Genomic DNA, 17500 nt, shown 5'->3' on the forward strand with positions numbered 1-17500 from the left:
ACAAAAATTCAAAAAATTCAAAAATTCAATAAATATTTGCCAAAAAAAAAAAAAAATAAATCTAAACCTCTCTGTCAGGGCGTTTCTGCCTCGAATTCGTCCTCTGGAGATATCGGCGATGTCGGCGTGTCGTCCCCTTCAGCTGCTGTTGCCGTGGCTGCTGTTGCCATGGTCGCTGTAGCTAGGGGCAACCCAGAAGCGACCGCGGCGAGAGACATCTTCTCGTAGGTTCGTCTGCGCTGACGTCTCAGGGTCTGACTCTGCAGCTCCTTCACCTCCTGGAGAACCTGGGAACATGGATAGTATAATATCATAATCATTAATATAAAAATTAGTGGTGGGCCGTTATCGGCGTTAACGTGCTGCGTTAACGCAAAACTCTTATCGGCGATAAAAAAAATGTCGCCGTTAATCTCTTATTCCACCTCCTGTTCGGCTCAGGGGAGATGGTTCCCTCCAGGGCCGATGGCTGTTCGCCGTCGGGGTGAACCCCCTTCCGTGTGTTCTCTGGTCGGGTAATAATAGCCGGGGGCCGTTGTTGACACTTGAGGAGCCTTTATTGCAGGAGCGAAGCTTCTCTCACACCGCTCTCTCTCTTCATCACTTGCCCACGACACACACCACCTGGCTGCAGGATCGCTAATGTAACGCTCAGCGCCAAACCCCCTTCACATATCTGTCTATTCAATGTTTACTTACGTATCCATGTACGTAACTCTGACATGTACATAACTTAATTTATTGTTAATAATATGGTCTGTTTATAAATTCGGCATATGATTAAAGCATCTAAAAGCCCGTAATCATGTTAAACGTTTACTGTTATAAGTTATTAATGCCACTCGCTCCCGCAGATACACAGCAGAGGGAGGTCTTATATTCAGCCATTGCTAAAGGGAGTGTTGTATTATGGAACGGCCGCTGTGGTACGAAATTCCAGTCTCAACAATGTTTCCTACACGCAATTATAACTCTAGCGTCTACAGCCCGTTGTTTTCATGTAGTGTAACTTGTGTAATGTGTTACATTATTCAGCTGTTGCCGTGATGTCGGCTAACGCTGATGCTAATGATAACTAGCTCTCCGTCGCACAATAGACTGTAGGTTGGTGTTGCAGCCAGCTGTTAGGTGAAGCGCTGTCCCATAGGTAAAAGCCATGGACCTATAAAGCCTGTCCAATATTCACTCTAGTCCAGCTTCTTGAAAAGTTTATAAGGACTTTATTATTTATGTAAAAATAATATTTAATGTTTCACTTGAAGCACAAAATGAATGGCTTTATTTTCTGTTGTAGCCTATACCCAACAAATTAGTTTTTTCGTTTTTTTAAGCACAAAAAACAGTGCAATGTTGTGATGTATTTTAAATTTAGCCTTATATCTGATTAAATTGTTAGAATATTATTTGTTCGCAATAATTAGACACTCGTTCTGATGACGAAATGAAAGCCGCCAATGAAACACATTCTCAAAGACTTACTTTGAGTCATTATTTAGGAGCACACACACACACATTATGAATTAATTCAAATGAGACATTTTAATCTAGATTAATCTAGATTCATTCCAAAATTCAATGAGATTAATCTAGATTAAACAAATGAATCTATGCCCACCTCTAATAAAAATATTATTTTATTTAATCATAACATAAGAATCAAGTTCATTTGTTTATGTAGCCAGATGTGAATCTAAATAAAAATCATCTAATTAACAAAGAGCTCTGACCTCATGGTGAAGGTCGTTATGTTCTGAGATACTAAGACTGCGTAAGAGTATTTATCTTTTTATTGATTGATTGATTGATTGATTATACTTATTTCAGACATATCAAATAATAAAAATCAAACTAAATTGAGCTCCTTTAAATACCAACTTCTCATCTGAACTAGACACACACCTCCTGGGCTTCTCTCCAGGATGACACGGCCTCCTCCAGCAGCCGCTCGGCCTGGGCGCGTTTATGGTCCGACTCCTGGTCGTTCTGGGCGCGTTTATGGTCCGACTCCTGGTCGTTCTGGGCGCGTTTATGGTCCGACTCCTGGTCGTTCTCGATGGAGAGAGAGGAGCGAGCTAACGGTAGCCTAGCCGGGGACAGATGGTGGGTCGCTGAGTCAAAGGAGCCGGAGAAACTCGGGGAATTCTTCTGACTGTCGGTTTGAGACGCTCCATCGCAGACCGGGGATCCAGGCTTTAGAGGAGGAAGACAAGAGAGGACAGTGTTATTTATGTAGCATCTGTCTGTCTGTCTGTCTGTCTGTCTGTCTGTCTGTGTGTGTCTGTGTGTGTGTCTGTCTGTCTGTCTGTCTGTCTGTCTGTCCGTCCGTCCGTCCGTCCGTCCGTCCGTCCGTCCGTCCGTCCGTCCGTCCGTCCGTCCGTCCGTCCGTCCGTCCATCTATCTATCTATCTATCTATCTATCTATCTATCTATCCATCCATCCATCCATCCATCCATCCATCCATCCATCCATCCATCCATCCCTCCATAACATGTTTGTACCTGTGTTGTGTTGGTGTGGTCTCTGGCCGGAGAATCGTCGCCATCTTTGCTTGAACTGAACGATCCGGACAGTTCCTTCTTCAGTTTGTGAGATCGGATCTGCTCAGTGCCGTCTGTCTGCTCAGTAGATTCCTTCAGTCTGGGGGATTCGTTAGCTTTAGCATCACGTGTATCGTTAGCTTTAGCATCACGTGTATCGTTAGCTTTAGCATCACGTGTATCGTTAGCTTTAGCATCACGTGTATCGTTAGCTTTAGCGGCTAATGCCTCACTGGATCTAAATTCACTGGATTTAAATTCACTGGATTTATTCGATGTGTCGTTAGCTTTAGCCTTGTTAGCTTTAGTCTCGTTAGCTTTAGCCTCATTGGCTTTGGCAGTAGGCGAGCTGGACCCTCTGTTTCTTGCTGGCGAGTCCGTCCCTTTGTTGTTCGGCCTCTTCTTGCCTCGGGCTCTGGGCGACTCTCGGCCGCGGCGAGGAGAATCTTTCCCTCGACGCGGCGACTCGCTGCTCCGGCTGCGAGGAGAGGCGGAGGATCTGCTGAGGAGAGAGAATACAACAGAGGAACATTTAATCTCTAGTCCAGAGCCCTCAGGTCATCTGGGACACAGATCTACTTACAGTCCCCAGAGGTAGGACTAAACAACCGGACAGACAGACAGACAGACAGACAGACAGACAGACAGACAGACAGACAGACAGACAGACAGACAGACAGACAGACAGACAGACAGGTCTACTTACAGTCCCCAGAGTTAGGACTAAACAAGGAGACAGACAGACAGACAGACAGACAGACAGATCTACTTATAGTCCCCACTATTGGCGTTTTCTCCTTAGGCAGTGTATTCCAAATTTGGTGATGAGAATTTTTTTTTAATATTAAAGGTGCAGTGTGTAATATGACATCATCAAGAAAGTTCTACAAAGTTCTAGAATGCAACGCTCCCTGGGTAACCCCACCCCTTTAGAATAATAACAGAAGCTACAGTGGCCTTCAAGGACAAGAACAATTCTACATTTTAAACAATGCACCTGATGACATTCCAACTATGACACTTTCAAGATGGCGGCACTAGGCCTTGGTCCAAAATATGCAGAAATATGGACATATATGAGACCCTTTCTAAGGGAAAAATAAATAATTCAAAACGTTTTTTTCAGCTATTATGCACTAAAGTAAATGTACTTATGGATATTATAATTATTTTCTACAAAATCTGCTAGGAAATAAAACCCAGAATTCTACACACTGCAGGTTTAAGGGAAACAGAGTTGAAATGGGGCACATTGTGATGGGACTAACATGGTGATAAAAGTAATAGCGACGTGGGGCTGAACATTTTGCAACATTTTGGTGATTTCTGTCTGTCTGTGTGTGTGCGTGTGTGTGTGTGTGTACCTGGAGTGAGGAGAGTCAGCTCCTCTGAGGTGGTGTAGTCGTGGAGAGTCGATTCCCTTCAGATACGGAGAGCTTCCTCCTCTCTCTCTCTCCCCTCCCCTCTCTCTCTCCCCACCTCCTCTATCTCTCTCCGCTCCTCTCTCTCTCTCCGCTCCTTTCTCTCTCTCCGCTCTCGCTTTCTGCAGCTCCTGGACACATGACAACAGAACATAGAATAATAAATAAAAATAAATAAACTGCTGTGCTTTCTTAAGCCCAGTTCAGACCAAAGATTCACCTTGCAACGCGACGCAACTTGCAACTGCTCGCAGACAGACAGACAGACAGACAGACAGACAGACAGGCAGGCAGGCAGGCAGGCAGACAGACAGACAGACAGACAGACAGACACACAGACAGACAGGCAGACAGACACACAGACAGACAGACAGACAGACAGACACACACACACATAGACAGACAGACAGACAGACAGACAGACAGACAGACAGACAGACAGACAGACAGACAGACAGACAGACAGACAGACAGACAGGCAGACAGACAGACAGACAGACAGACAGACAGACAGACAGACACACACACACACAGACAGACAGACAGACAGACAGACAGACAGACAGACAGACAGACAGACAGACAGACAGACAGACAGACAGACAGACAGACAGACAGACAGACAGACAGACCTGTAGTCTCATCTCTTCCAGTAGTTCTTGAGCTCGTTGCATTCTCTGAGCGATCAGACTGTGCAGCTGACCCACCGGCTGAGCTGAGGCACAAAGGGAAGGCAAGGCAAGTTTATTTCTATAGCACAATTCAGACACAAGGCCACTCAAAGTGCTTTACAGGGGCAAGATTAGAATACATAAAACACATTAGAAGACATTTAAAAGTGAATAAAAGAAGCAAATAAAATAAAAATTGCAGGTTAAAATGGAAACAAAAAAGTCTTCAGACTCGATTTAAAAGAACTGAGAGTTGCAGCAGACCTCAAGTTCTCTGGGAGTTTGTTCCAGAGATTTGGTGCATAAAAACTAAAAGCTGCTTCTCCTTGTTTAGTCCTAACTCTGGGGACTGTAGGTAGACCTGTCTGTCTGTCTGTCTGTCTGTCTGTCTGTCTGTCTGTCTGTCTGTCTCCTTGTTTAGTCCTAACTCTGGGGACTGTAAGCAGACCTGTCCCAGACGACCTAAGGGCTCTGTACGGTTCATAACGTATCAGCAGATCACACAAAGGGAGAGTTAGTTCAAATTTAACTTAAACTTTATTTAAAAAAAATGTTTTAAGACAACACAATGACACACACAACTGAAAACGTGAACACAAACAAAAGACAAACCCTAACCCTAACACACTCTGTCTACAAATGTCTAAAAATATCCACTTCATAAAACTCCTATAAAAAAGTTTGTCCATTATCCATTACGCCATATTGTTAATACATTTTTATTTTGTTTTAATCTATAAATAAATAAAAGAAATACATATATTTTTGGTTTAAATATTCGAATCAACTTTAGTCCTTTACCATCTGAAGCTCCACTCCTTATGACGTCACAGGCCGCTCCCCTTATGACGTCATAGGCCCCGCCCCCGGCCTCCTCCTCAGTGGGACAGCGACGCAGCGCAGAGCGGAACTCTGAGCGGATCATCGCCGGTCTGAAGAGAACAGACACACAGGTGGTAAATAATATGTTTCATAATAGTTTTTATCCTTACAGGTGAAGTAAGCGGTTTATTCATGTTAATATAAGTGTTAAATCGCTCTTTATTCATACAGTGATCACTTACATAATGTTTATTTATGTTAATATAAGTGTTAAATCGCTCTTTATTCATACAGTGATCACTTACATAATGTGCGCGTTTCATAAAGCCGATCTCTCAGTCAGCTGCTCTGCATGTAATCGGCAGATAAACTTTTTGGAGGATCCCAAAATTAATATCCAATCATAAGAGAGAACGCTACAAACCGAAACCCGTCTCACTCATATATACTATATACACTCCATGGTCTCACTGCCGGTGCACGCCAGAGCGACACATGGGTGAATGTTTATGCGCCTACAATGGCAGAGCAGGTAAAAATCCTTCCCAATGTCTGTTTTGATGGTTTTTATCATGTTTTATCACACTTATGGATCTGAGATGATGCTAGATAACTCGCTGCTTGAAGACCGCAGTGTATTAATGTGGTGACGTAGGGACGAGCGAGGGGACTGCTAACTGCAGTAACTGACAGGAAGTTAGCTAAAAGAACCATTCCGCTTACAGCTCCTTTAACGTGATTAATCTTAATGGACCATAAATCAAATCAAATCAGTTTTATTTGTATAGCCCAATATCACAAATAGACATTTGCCTCAGTGGGCTTTACATTCCATACAGTATGACACCCTGCCCTTATCTATCTATCTATCTATCTATCTATCTATCTATCTATCTATCTATCTATCTATCTATCTATCTATCTATCTATCTATCCATCCATCCATCCATCCATCCATCCATCCATCCATCCATCCATCCATCCATCCATCCATCCATCCATCCATCCATCCATCCATCCATCCATCCATCCATCCATCCATCCATCCATCCATCCATCCATCCATCCATCCATCCATCCATCCATCCATCCATCCATCCATCCATCCATCCATCCATCTATCCATCTATCTATCTATCTATCTATCTATCTATCTATCTATCTATCTATCTATCTATCTATCTATCTATCTATCTATCTATCTATCTATCTATCTATGACACACTGCCCTGACACCTCTAAACCCCAAAAACTTCAACTTCTTGAATATTATTTTTCAAATCAGCTTCTTGATATGAAACGCCACTTCACGGTGAAACTCATTTGGGAACTTTTGTAAATAGAAAAAGTTTATATTCAGTCTGTGTACATACAGTATAGACCTCGACATTCAACATGGTTACGTAGTCATAACGTTTACCGTACGTTTATAGGGCTGTAAGTAAGGTTTGCATCTGCTGTGTGTGTGTGTGTGTGTGTGTATTGTTAGCGTGTGGTTTGTACGGTGTGTGTGTGTGTGTGTGTCTGTGTGTGTGTGTGTGTGTGTGTGTGTGTGTGTGTGTGTGTTACCTGGACGACAGCACTTCGTCCATGGACGCACAGCGGCTGCGACCCGTCACACTGAACCTCTTCCCGGGCTGAGGCGTCTGGGAGTGAGCCTGGAGGAACTGGAAGGGAACAGTATGAGCCTATTATTATAACTCCTGTGTGTGTGTGTGTGTGTGTGTGTGTGTGTGTGTGTGTGTGTGTGTGTGTGTGTGTGTGTGTGTGTGTGTGTGTGTGTGTGTGTGTGTGTGTGTCTGTCTGCCTGTAATATACATCTTATGATGCACTCAGACCAGGGATGGAAATTAACTTTTTTGCCTACCAGCCACTGTGGCAGGTAGATTTAAAAATCTACCAGCCACTCATCTTTTTTACCAGACACTTTTTACGCAATATCTTTTTTAATATATGCGTTAATGTTAAACAATACAATAGTAAGAATAGCTAATGAAAGTGTTTTTCATACAAATGTTTTCCATCAGAAGTCATTTCTACTGTAAGTAGGTGCTACCAAGGAACTGAGTTGCAAATTAAATGGTACACTCTTACTATATATGATACACAATACACGCCATCTTTATTTCAAAACATTTTATAATTGAACTCCATATCTGGGTTCAATGCAACTTTTTTTCCCAACTGGTCCGCTTAGCCAATAGATCCGAGTTTTACTGGCCCCTTGTATATTTTCACTGGCCCTGCAGACACCTTTTTTTTCATCATTTAGTCAATAATTATAATACAGTATTGAAGTTACCTTTAGATTTCTTTTTTCTTTTTAGTTAATGATATGAAATGTTGATATTGTGCACAATATCAACATTTCATATCATTAACTAATAAGAGATGCAGGTCTGATCAGTCTTTGTGGTGTGGTAGTGTTTATCACTTTCTCCATATGCATTAGGGATGTGAATGTGTCGACACATTGACCGGTTTTCCACTTGCGCTCAAGTCGAATTTAAAAATAGAAATCTGAAAATCAGGGAGTTATGCCGTTTTATTAATGGGAGATGTCACCGTGTCACGTCTGGTCGTGAGCGCGCTGCAGGAGCGTCACTTCTGCAAGGTGCGTGCATGAAGTAATCAGCTACACATAAGAGTCCGCTGTGGGACCATGTTTTCACTGTTGATAAAAAACAGCGCAGTGCAAAAGATGCAGCATAATGTTAAACGCTCGTCTGAGACTATGACGTTAAATCATCTAGAAACACACAATGCCTTCGTCCGAGCAAAGCAGCGTTTCACCGTGAGATCACTAGTGAGTGCGCGAGCCACCGCACGGGGAAGAACTCTGTGGTTTGAGGCTCAAATAATAACCGGGGATATTCTCCCCGTTAGCGATACCGATGGGAAAGGCTTCCCTGTTTGAATGCGATCTGATTGTATGTCTCGAGCCTTAAAACACAAAGCCATGTCGACAAACTGACTGCGCGACTCAAGGGACTATAGTGAGCCGAATCCCTCCGTTAGTTTCTGTTTCAGCCGACACAATTAAAATCACCTCTAAGCACGGACAGCGTTTAAATAAAGCCTCTCATTTGTATTACCATTAGGGCTTTGATGTAAATACTGTAACATTACGGCGGCAGCTCTGCTGCTTAAAGGAAAAGCGCAGTTTTCACTTTATTTTCAGCACCTCAACCTCTGCTGTGGGAAGAAAAAAAGGGGGCAAAGTAAGTCGATTGATTTGTCGACTCATGCCTCCACACGTCTCGCAGATAGTATTTCCTAGCGGAGCGGATCGCGCCGTAGTTCAGTTCGACTAGAAAGGCAAAAAGAAACTGTTGAACTGTGTAGCGCCCTGTCATCATGTTCATGACGAATGTATTAAATATGCAAATTAGATCGGACCTGACGGGAAAGTATTACCCGACACAGTGGCGGGTGAAGTGACACAATTTACACGCCAGCACGCAAATCTACCCGCATTTGGCGTGTGGCGGGTGTTAATTTCCATCCCTGACTCAGACACATCATCAGTGATGGAATAGATAGATAGATAGACAGACAGGCAGACAGACAGACAGACAGATAGACAGGCAGACAGACAGAGAGACAGACAGACAGACAGACAGATAGACAGACAGACAGAGAGACAGACAGACAGACAGACGGACGGACGGACGGACAGACAGACAGATACAGACAGATACAGACAGATACAGTTACCTGCTGGCTCTTGTGGCCCTTGGAGGCCTCTGTGTGTGGATGTTTATCCCAGGACCGCTCGCTCCCTCTGGGCAGACTGCTGGTCTTGACGTGGGGTTCCCTGGAGGTCCCTCTGAGCTTGGAGAGGTCAGTGTTGGCCCTCTGCCTGACGCCCGGCTCCAGACCCTCTAAACTCTCCCAGCGACCCCGGGAATCAGACTCATAATCGGGGTAGAATCCGTCTTCCTCTGCCACGAGATCCAGGGTCAGCATGCCATGGGAGGAGGAGGCCTGGAGACACAATGGGGTGTTATTAAAGAGGTACACACACACACACACACACACACACACACACATGCGAAAAACACACACCGATACACACACACACACACACACACACACACACAGACACACACACACACACACACACACACACACATGCGAAAAACACACACCGATACACACTCACACACACACGCACGCACGCACACATGCACAGACTAACACAAAAAGGACTTAAACATTTCTTCAGTTTAGAGATGCTTTTTAATTTATCTTGATTTAGTTTTGAAGTGTGTGTGTGTGTGTGTGTGTGTGTGTGTGTGTGTGTGTGTGTGTGTGTGTGTGTGCGTGTGTGTGTGTGTGTGTGCGTGTGTGTCTGTGAGTGTGTGTGTGTGTGTGTGTGCGTGTGTGTGTGTGTGCGTGTGTGCGTGTGTGTCTGTGAGTGTGTGTGTGTGTGTGTGTGTGTGTGTGTGCGTGCGTGCGTGCGTGCGTGCGTGCGTGCGTGTGTGTGTGTGTGTGTGTGTGTGTGTACCACAGCTAGCAGGTGTCCTCTGGTTGGGAGTCTCCGGCCCTGAGGGATCTTCACTCTGTCTCTGGTGGGATGAACCAGAGAACCTTCCTCCATCTGCACCTGGACAAAAACATTAATAATTGCTCATAAATATCAAAATGGCCTCAAACCGAATATCTGTAAATGTGATCAAACTTCAATGACAAAATCTTTAATGTGGGGTGATAGGACCAGTAACCATGAAGTCTCTGGTTCCTCCTCCCAGTAACCATGAGGTCTCTGGTTCCTCCTCCCAGTAACCATGAGGTCTCTGGTTCCTCCTCCCAGTAACCATGAGGTCTCTGGTTCCTCCCAGTAACCATGAGGTCTCTGGTTCCTCCTCCCAGTAACCATGAGGTCTCTGGTTCCTCCTCCCAGTAACCATGAGGTCTCTGGTTCCTCCCAGTAACCATGAGGTCTCTGGTTCCTCCTCCCAGTAACCATGAGGTCTCTGGTTCCTCCTCCCAGTAACCATGAGGTCTCTGGTTCCTCCTTCCAGTAACCATGAGGTCCCTCGTTCCTCCTCCCAGTAACCATGAGGTCTCTGGTTCCTCCCAGTAACCATGAGGTCTCTGGTTCCTCCTGCCAGTAACCATGAGGTCTCTGGTTCCTCTTCCCAGTAACCATGAGGTCTCTGGTTCCTCCTCCCAGTAACCATGAGGTCTCTGGTTCCTCTTCCCAGTAACCATGAGGTCTCTGGTTCCTCCTCCCAGTAACCATGAGGTCTCTGGTTCCTCCCAGTAACAATGAGGTCTCTGGTTCCTCCCAGTAACAATGAGGTCTCTGGTTCCTCCCAGTAACCATGAGGTCTCTGGTTCCTCCCAGTAACCATGAGGTATCTGGTTCCTCCCAGTACCCATGAGGTCTCTGGTTCCTCCCAGTAACCATGAGGTCTCTGGGTCCTCCTCCCAGTAACCATGAGGTCTCTGGTTCCTCCCATTAACCATGAGGTCTCTGGTTCCTCCCAGTACCCATGAGGTCTCTGGTTCCTCCCAGTAACCATGAGGTCTCTGGTTCCTCCCAGTAACCATGATGTCTCTGGTTCCTCCTCCCAGTAACCATGAGGTCTCTGGTTCCTCCCAGTAACCATGATGTCTCTGGTTCCTCCTGGTTAATTATAGCTTTAAATAGCTACCTGGTTGCTATGCTGCTTATCCCAGACATCTAAAGTTCCATTCAAGTTATTTCAGAGTAAAATGAATACAAGTGAGACAGACCTTACATTACCTATATCAGGGGTGTCAAACTCATTTTCACAAATGGCCGCTCTACGATATGATAATCACACTAAGGTCATGGAGTTTACTGACACGCCTTCTTTTCAATCCAGAAGTGAAAACACATACAGTATCTATGAATATATGGTTTACAACCTGCGTACAGCGGCCTAGGCTGGGTTTCATTTCAACATTTTGAGCGTCAAAACACTTAATTTCCTGCATTCTGGTGGATTTTTATTCCTCTATCTGTGCCTTTTCTGCATCATTTTATAGTGGACATTTTTTTTTCTGTGAAGGAAAAGACAACGTTCAGGTTCCTAAAGAATCAACTATAATAGAATAATGCAGTAAGGCTCTCAGGCATTCTGGTCTTTTCAAAACTTTCTGCAAATTGAAAACATATCACATGGTTTGGGTATTTCTTTTTTAGGAATCATGACTCAGCTCCAGTGTTAACTATTTATTATGACACTTAACATTGGTAATGAAATGACAGCCACCATTGGAAATGAAAAGGGTGGAGAGCTAGTTAGCTAAATTGTAACTTAAGGCAAAAGTTGGAAAATAATCATGTTAGCATTCATCCTTAGACACTTGACACAATCAATCATGAATATTAGCATGCTATATTTAGCCTCATAGATTGGCCTATTTACAGCCCACAGAAAACTGACATATTTTCTTCAATGCAAGTTCATCAATTCATGGCTTAAAATCTTAGTAGAACAGAAGTAGAACAGAAATTCGTAGCAGTTAGCAACGCAAAAGTCCTAACCAATGGGAGCATGTGCGACGTGCGGATATAGCACAGGCTCTGCATGCAGCGAAATATTAAAAAAAAAAAAAAAGAAAAAAAAAATCGGGGCTAATCAAATTAGATTCTGGGCTTTAGCCGCTGGTGAGGACCCCTCTGGAGTGTGAGAACTTGAGAGGGGATATGAAAATGACAAATTTCAATGTAACCAACCATTGACTAATAAAGACCCTTAACTTAACACACACACACACGCACGCACGCACGCACGCACACGCACACACACACACACACACACACACACACACACACACACACACACAGTAGCCCACCTGGTCCAGAATGCGGTTCTTAGCTTTGATGATGGCGACATTCAGCGCGTTGACCCACGACTCCTTCTCCTCCGGACTCACTGCCAGGAAGACCAGGTTAGGAACCTGCAACCACACACAGGAACCAGAGGATAGTTAAAATTATTTATTTTATTTTATTTTATTTTATTTTATTTTATTTTATTTTATTTTATTTTATTTTATTTTATTTTATTTTATTTTATTTTATTTTATTTTATTTTATTTTATTTTATTTTATTTTATTTTATTTTATTTTATTTTATTTTATTTTATTTTATTTTATTTTATTTTATTTTAGAAATCACTGTAGATCATTCCTTATATTTTTTTTTTTAGCATAGTGTTTTTTATTCTGAATGAAAAAGTATAACAATACAATGTATATCACACAATGTGCATGTAACACTTGCAGAATACAAATGAATGAAATTTTTGTTTTTTTACACCCAAACCCCCCTCCCCCCACCCCCCATGGCGAACATACACACTACCCTAGATGACAAACAGTGACCCAAGTACAGAGCACAAACAAAACAAAAAAAAGCATTTGAGTGCAGGAGGACATGTCAGTTAATAAATAATAATAAAAGATAACTTAAGAATAAAGTCAAAATAAAATAAATAAAAAATAATAATAACAGTGATTATTATAGTAAATTAAAAAGGACAGAAGGCTGGATGGGGAGGGTCCTGAGCTACAAGTCTGCAGAGAGATTTTTCAATTTGTCGAAGTGTTGTATAATTGGGCCCCAAGTAGAACCAAATTTGTCAGGTTGACCCCGAAGCGAAAACTTAATTTTTTCTAATTTTAAAAAGAACATAAGATCCTTCACCCACACAGTACAACTTGGGGATCGGGGTGATTTCCAGTCCATCAGAATTCTCCTACGCGCTAGGAGGGTTGAGAAAGCAATAGCATTTTTATGTTTATTGTTTAAGTCTGGATCTTTATCAGAGTCTGTACCAAATATACACATAGAGGCATTGGGTTGGAGGTTTAGGTTCAAGGATTCAGAAAGGAATTTAAATATGCCATTCCAGTAGTCTACCAGTTGTGGGCAGGACCAAAACATGTGCGTAAGATCTGCAGGTGAATTATGACATCGATTGCAGCTATCTTGTACATTTGGGTAAATCTTTGAGAGTTTGGAATTACAGTAGTGTAAGCGATGCAGTACCTTAAACTGTATTATGCTTAAGCGTGAGCATGATGAACTCTTATTCACTCTGATTAAAGCTTGATTCCAAAATGATTCTGATAAACTCACTCCCAACTCTTTTTCCCAATCTCCCTTAATCTTGACAATATTAGTCTCAGCCGCTGAGTTAATAATCTGATATATTCTGGATATACAACCTTTAAGCTTTGGTGGTGAATCCAAGATTCTTTCATATAATGATTCCTGGGGTAAGTTAGGAAAACTAGGGTTTAGAGATTTGGCAAATTGCCGTACCTGGAAATAACGGAACAGATGGTTTCGAGGGATATTATATTTCACAAATACATCTCCGGAGCTTCCAAAAACCCCACCTATATATAATTGACCAATGTTAGTAATGCCGTTTTTAAGCCATAAATTGAATGCATGATCCAGTCTAGAGGGAAGAAAGAGGTGACTATTATGGACAGGAGTTAGACTAGACGCAGCAGAGAGGTTAAATCTTTTGCGGAACTGGGATAAGATTTTCAATGTTGTAATTACTATAGGGCTGGATGAGTATTGTCTTGGGGAAAGGGGGAGACTAGAGGTCACCAACGATACAAGGGAGCAAGAGGGGCACGAATTAGCTTCAATTATACACCAGTTAATTTGGGGGAATTTAATCCAGTACATCGTTTTCTGTATATTTGCAGCCCAGTAGTAAAATCTAAAATTGGGAAGAGAGAGACCTCCTTGAGTGCGATGTCTTTGCAACATCACTTTATTTATCCTCGGTAGTTTATTGCCCCACAAAAAGCCTGTAATGAGCTTATCTAAAGTAGTAAAAAAGAGTTTAGGCAAGAAGAGTGGCAGACACTGGAACAAATACAAAAAGCGTGGAAGAATGTTCATCTTAATAGCGTTAACCCTGCCTGCTAGTGAGAAATATATCGTTTTCCATCTGTCAAAGTCTTCCTTAATCTTAATCAATAATGGAGAAAAGTTCCTATCATACAAATGTTCATATTTCCGAGTGATATAAATACCCAGGTATTTAAATTCAGAATTACATTTATGAAATGGCAGTTGCATTTCTGGGATTTCAGTAGCCAAATTGTTTAAAGGGAAACATTCACTTTTTGCAAAATTCAATTTATATCCGGAAAATGGCCCAAATTGTCTAAGAATTTCTATTAATGCCGGGGCAGATTTAGCTGGGTCGGAAATATAAACCAATAAATCATCAGCATAAAGAGAAGCTTTATGCTCAGTGCCCCATCTAAGAATACCACTAATGTTTGGTGAGGTTTTAAGAGCAATTGACAACGGTTCAATCGCCAAAGCAAAAAGTAACGGGCTTAAAGGGCAGCCTTGGCGGGTACCTCTATGTAAATTAAAATATTCTGAATGTAATCTATTTGTAATGACTGAAGCTTTGGGAGAAGAATACAAAAGTTTAACCCATGACACAAATTGGTGACCAAAACCAAAGTTCTCCAAGACCCTAAACAAATATGGCCATTCCACCCTATCGAATGCTTTCTCCGCATCTAAGGAGATAACCATCTCTGGAACCTCTTCAGATGCAGGTGAATAAATAACATTTAGCAGGCGGCGGATATTACTGAATGAGTGGCGATTGGTAATAAAACCAGTTTGATCATCGGAGATGATCTGGTGTATAACTGTTTCCAGCCGCATAGCCAAGGCCTTCGCCAATATTTTATAATCTGCATTTAGAAGAGATATTGGACGATAAGATCCACATGCATCTGCGTCCTTCCCAGGTTTTAACAGCAGAGTAACTGATGCCATAGTAAGAGTTTGAGGCAGGGTTCCTTGGGCCAATGACTCATTAAACATGTTAAGCAAAAGTGGTGATAGTTTGTCTGAAAATTTCTTAAAGAATTCAATTGGAAAACCATCTGGCCCAGGTGTCTTCCCACTTTGCATGGCTTTGATTGATTTTGTTATTTCACTTATGTTCCATGACTGTTCTAGATTCCCGGCTTGATCGTTTCCAATTTTAGGAAAAATTATACCCTCAAAGAACATTTCCATGTCTGTATCATTAGGTGGACTTTCAGATTGATATAAAGTAGAGTAGAATTCTTTAAAGACATTATTAATTTCAGATGGGATTATTGTTAATTGATTTAAGCTATTTTTTATTTGGGATATATGCTGTGAATTGGCTTTAACTTTAAGCTGGTGTGCCAGTAATCTTCCCGCCTTCTCACCACTTTCATAATTGAGTCCACGTGCCCGCAGAAGTTGCCTCTCTACTTTACCGGTTGACAATAAATCATATTCCTTCTGTAAATTAAATCTCTGCTTGGAAAGGTCTGGTGATGGTGTCATTGAATTTTGTGAGTCTAACTCTCTTATAGATTTTAAAAGTTTGTCTTGTTTTTCTCTGCGTACCTTATTTTGTAAGGAAGAAAAAGCTATAATTTCTCCCCTGATGACAGCTTTGAGAGTCTCCCAGAGAAGAGAGGGGCTTACATTGTCTTTCTGGTTGTTTATGAGAAACTCATCAATGACCTTATTAATCAAATCACAAAAGCTTTTATCACCTAGCAGGAGAGAGTTGAGCCTCCACAGAGGGCGGGGTTTCTGCAAGAGATTAAATGACAGATCTAGGATTAATGGCGCATGGTCTGATTCCACAATTGCAGAATATTCTGTATTAGCCACTGATGGGAGAAGAGTTTTATCTATAAAAAAATAATCTATACGGGAATATGAATGGTGTACATGTGAATAGAAAGAAAATGTTTTCTTGTTGGGGTTCTGGAACCTCCAGGGATCAATGCATCCAACCTGATCCATAAAGGCTGATAAGGCCCTTGCCATTTTTAATGGAGGTATTAAAGCAGGGTTGGATCTATCTAGATTGGGGTTAATTAGACAATTTAAATCACCTCCAAATATCAAGTAATAAGAATTTAGAGAAGGAATATTGGATATAATTTTCTTTATAAAATCTTCATCATCCCAATTGGGGGCATATACATTAACAAGTATCACTGGTGTATGAAAAAGTGATCCAGAGATTATAATGTAGCGGCCATTCGGATCAGAAATAACATCTGCTGCGGTAAACTGAACTTTTTTATGGAAAAGAATTGCCACTCCCCTTGATTTGCTATTGAAATTGGAGTGGAATATTTGACCGACCCATGGTCTTCGTAATCTAAGATGATCCTCTATTATTAAATGTGTCTCCTGTAAAAAAATTATTTCAGATTTGAGTTTTTTAAGGTGAGCAAAAATTCGAGCTCTTTTAACCGGGCCATTTAGCCCCTTAACATTCCAACTGACAAATCTGGCAGTGTCTCCTCCTGTTATTACTCCACTTAACATTACTTTACTCTGGGTTTATTGTTATATTCTATTTGTGAAAGGTAGAGGTAGTGTGTATCCCAAAAAACTCTGAACACCCTGAGAAAAAAACAAAAAAAACTAAAAAGAACAAAAACAAAACAAAAAGGAACAACTTTAACACGTTCCATTCCTATGCTGGTCTCCCTAACAGGGGCTAGCCGCAGGATTCCCTTATCTTGTCCCCCGAGAGACATTTCCTATATTTCTCCTACTTTGAGAGAAAACACCCAACTTATTCAAATCCTATATTAAATGTAGTGTATAATTTCCCACAACAAGTACAAACCAACTGCATAAAAGCTTACTTCTGAGCCACAAATTAGTAAAGATGAGTAGTCGCCTCATTAACAATTAGTGTGAATAGCAGTTACCAATATCTGCATCGGGGCATGAGAAGTGTGTGCGCATTTCTGCGCACCTGCTCACACAGTTCAGCTCTTACATTGTCTTATCCAAATTAGCCTGCAACGCGCCGCTCATAGAAGGCCCTCGCTTCTTCGGGGGTGTCGAAGTAGAACGATTCTCCATCAAAGGTGACGCGCAGACGTGCCGGGTGTAACAGTCCGAAGCGGATGCCTTTTTTGTACAGCTCCTGCTTGATGCCATTAAAAGTAGCTCTCTTTTTGGCCAGGTTAGCACTCATGTCTTGGTACACTCTCAAAGT

General features: G+C 42.0%; 1 protein-coding gene across 1 annotated transcript in view; it reads right to left on the minus strand.

Annotated features, from left to right (window-relative positions):
• Nucleotides 1-74: 74 nt before the first annotated feature.
• The window catches only part of plekho1a (pleckstrin homology domain containing, family O member 1a), a gene marked incomplete at both ends in the record, with an annotated part of 30061 nt that continues 12635 nt past the window's right edge, over nucleotides 75-17500 (minus strand). Inside the window, 11 exons of the mRNA XM_080045370.1 lie at nucleotides 75-287; nucleotides 1900-2190; nucleotides 2500-3040; nucleotides 3903-3988; nucleotides 4073-4090; nucleotides 4592-4674; nucleotides 5462-5562; nucleotides 7022-7119; nucleotides 9170-9439; nucleotides 9963-10061; nucleotides 12287-12391. Coding sequence (XP_079901496.1) covers nucleotides 75-287; nucleotides 1900-2190; nucleotides 2500-3040; nucleotides 3903-3988; nucleotides 4073-4090; nucleotides 4592-4674; nucleotides 5462-5562; nucleotides 7022-7119; nucleotides 9170-9439; nucleotides 9963-10061; nucleotides 12287-12391 — 1905 coding nt within the window. The remainder of the gene's footprint in view (nucleotides 288-1899; nucleotides 2191-2499; nucleotides 3041-3902; nucleotides 3989-4072; nucleotides 4091-4591; nucleotides 4675-5461; nucleotides 5563-7021; nucleotides 7120-9169; nucleotides 9440-9962; nucleotides 10062-12286; nucleotides 12392-17500) is intronic.

Source organism: Ammodytes marinus, assembly GCF_949987685.1.
Source record: "Ammodytes marinus genome assembly, chromosome: 17".
Lineage (NCBI taxonomy): Eukaryota > Metazoa > Chordata > Actinopteri > Uranoscopiformes > Ammodytidae > Ammodytes > Ammodytes marinus.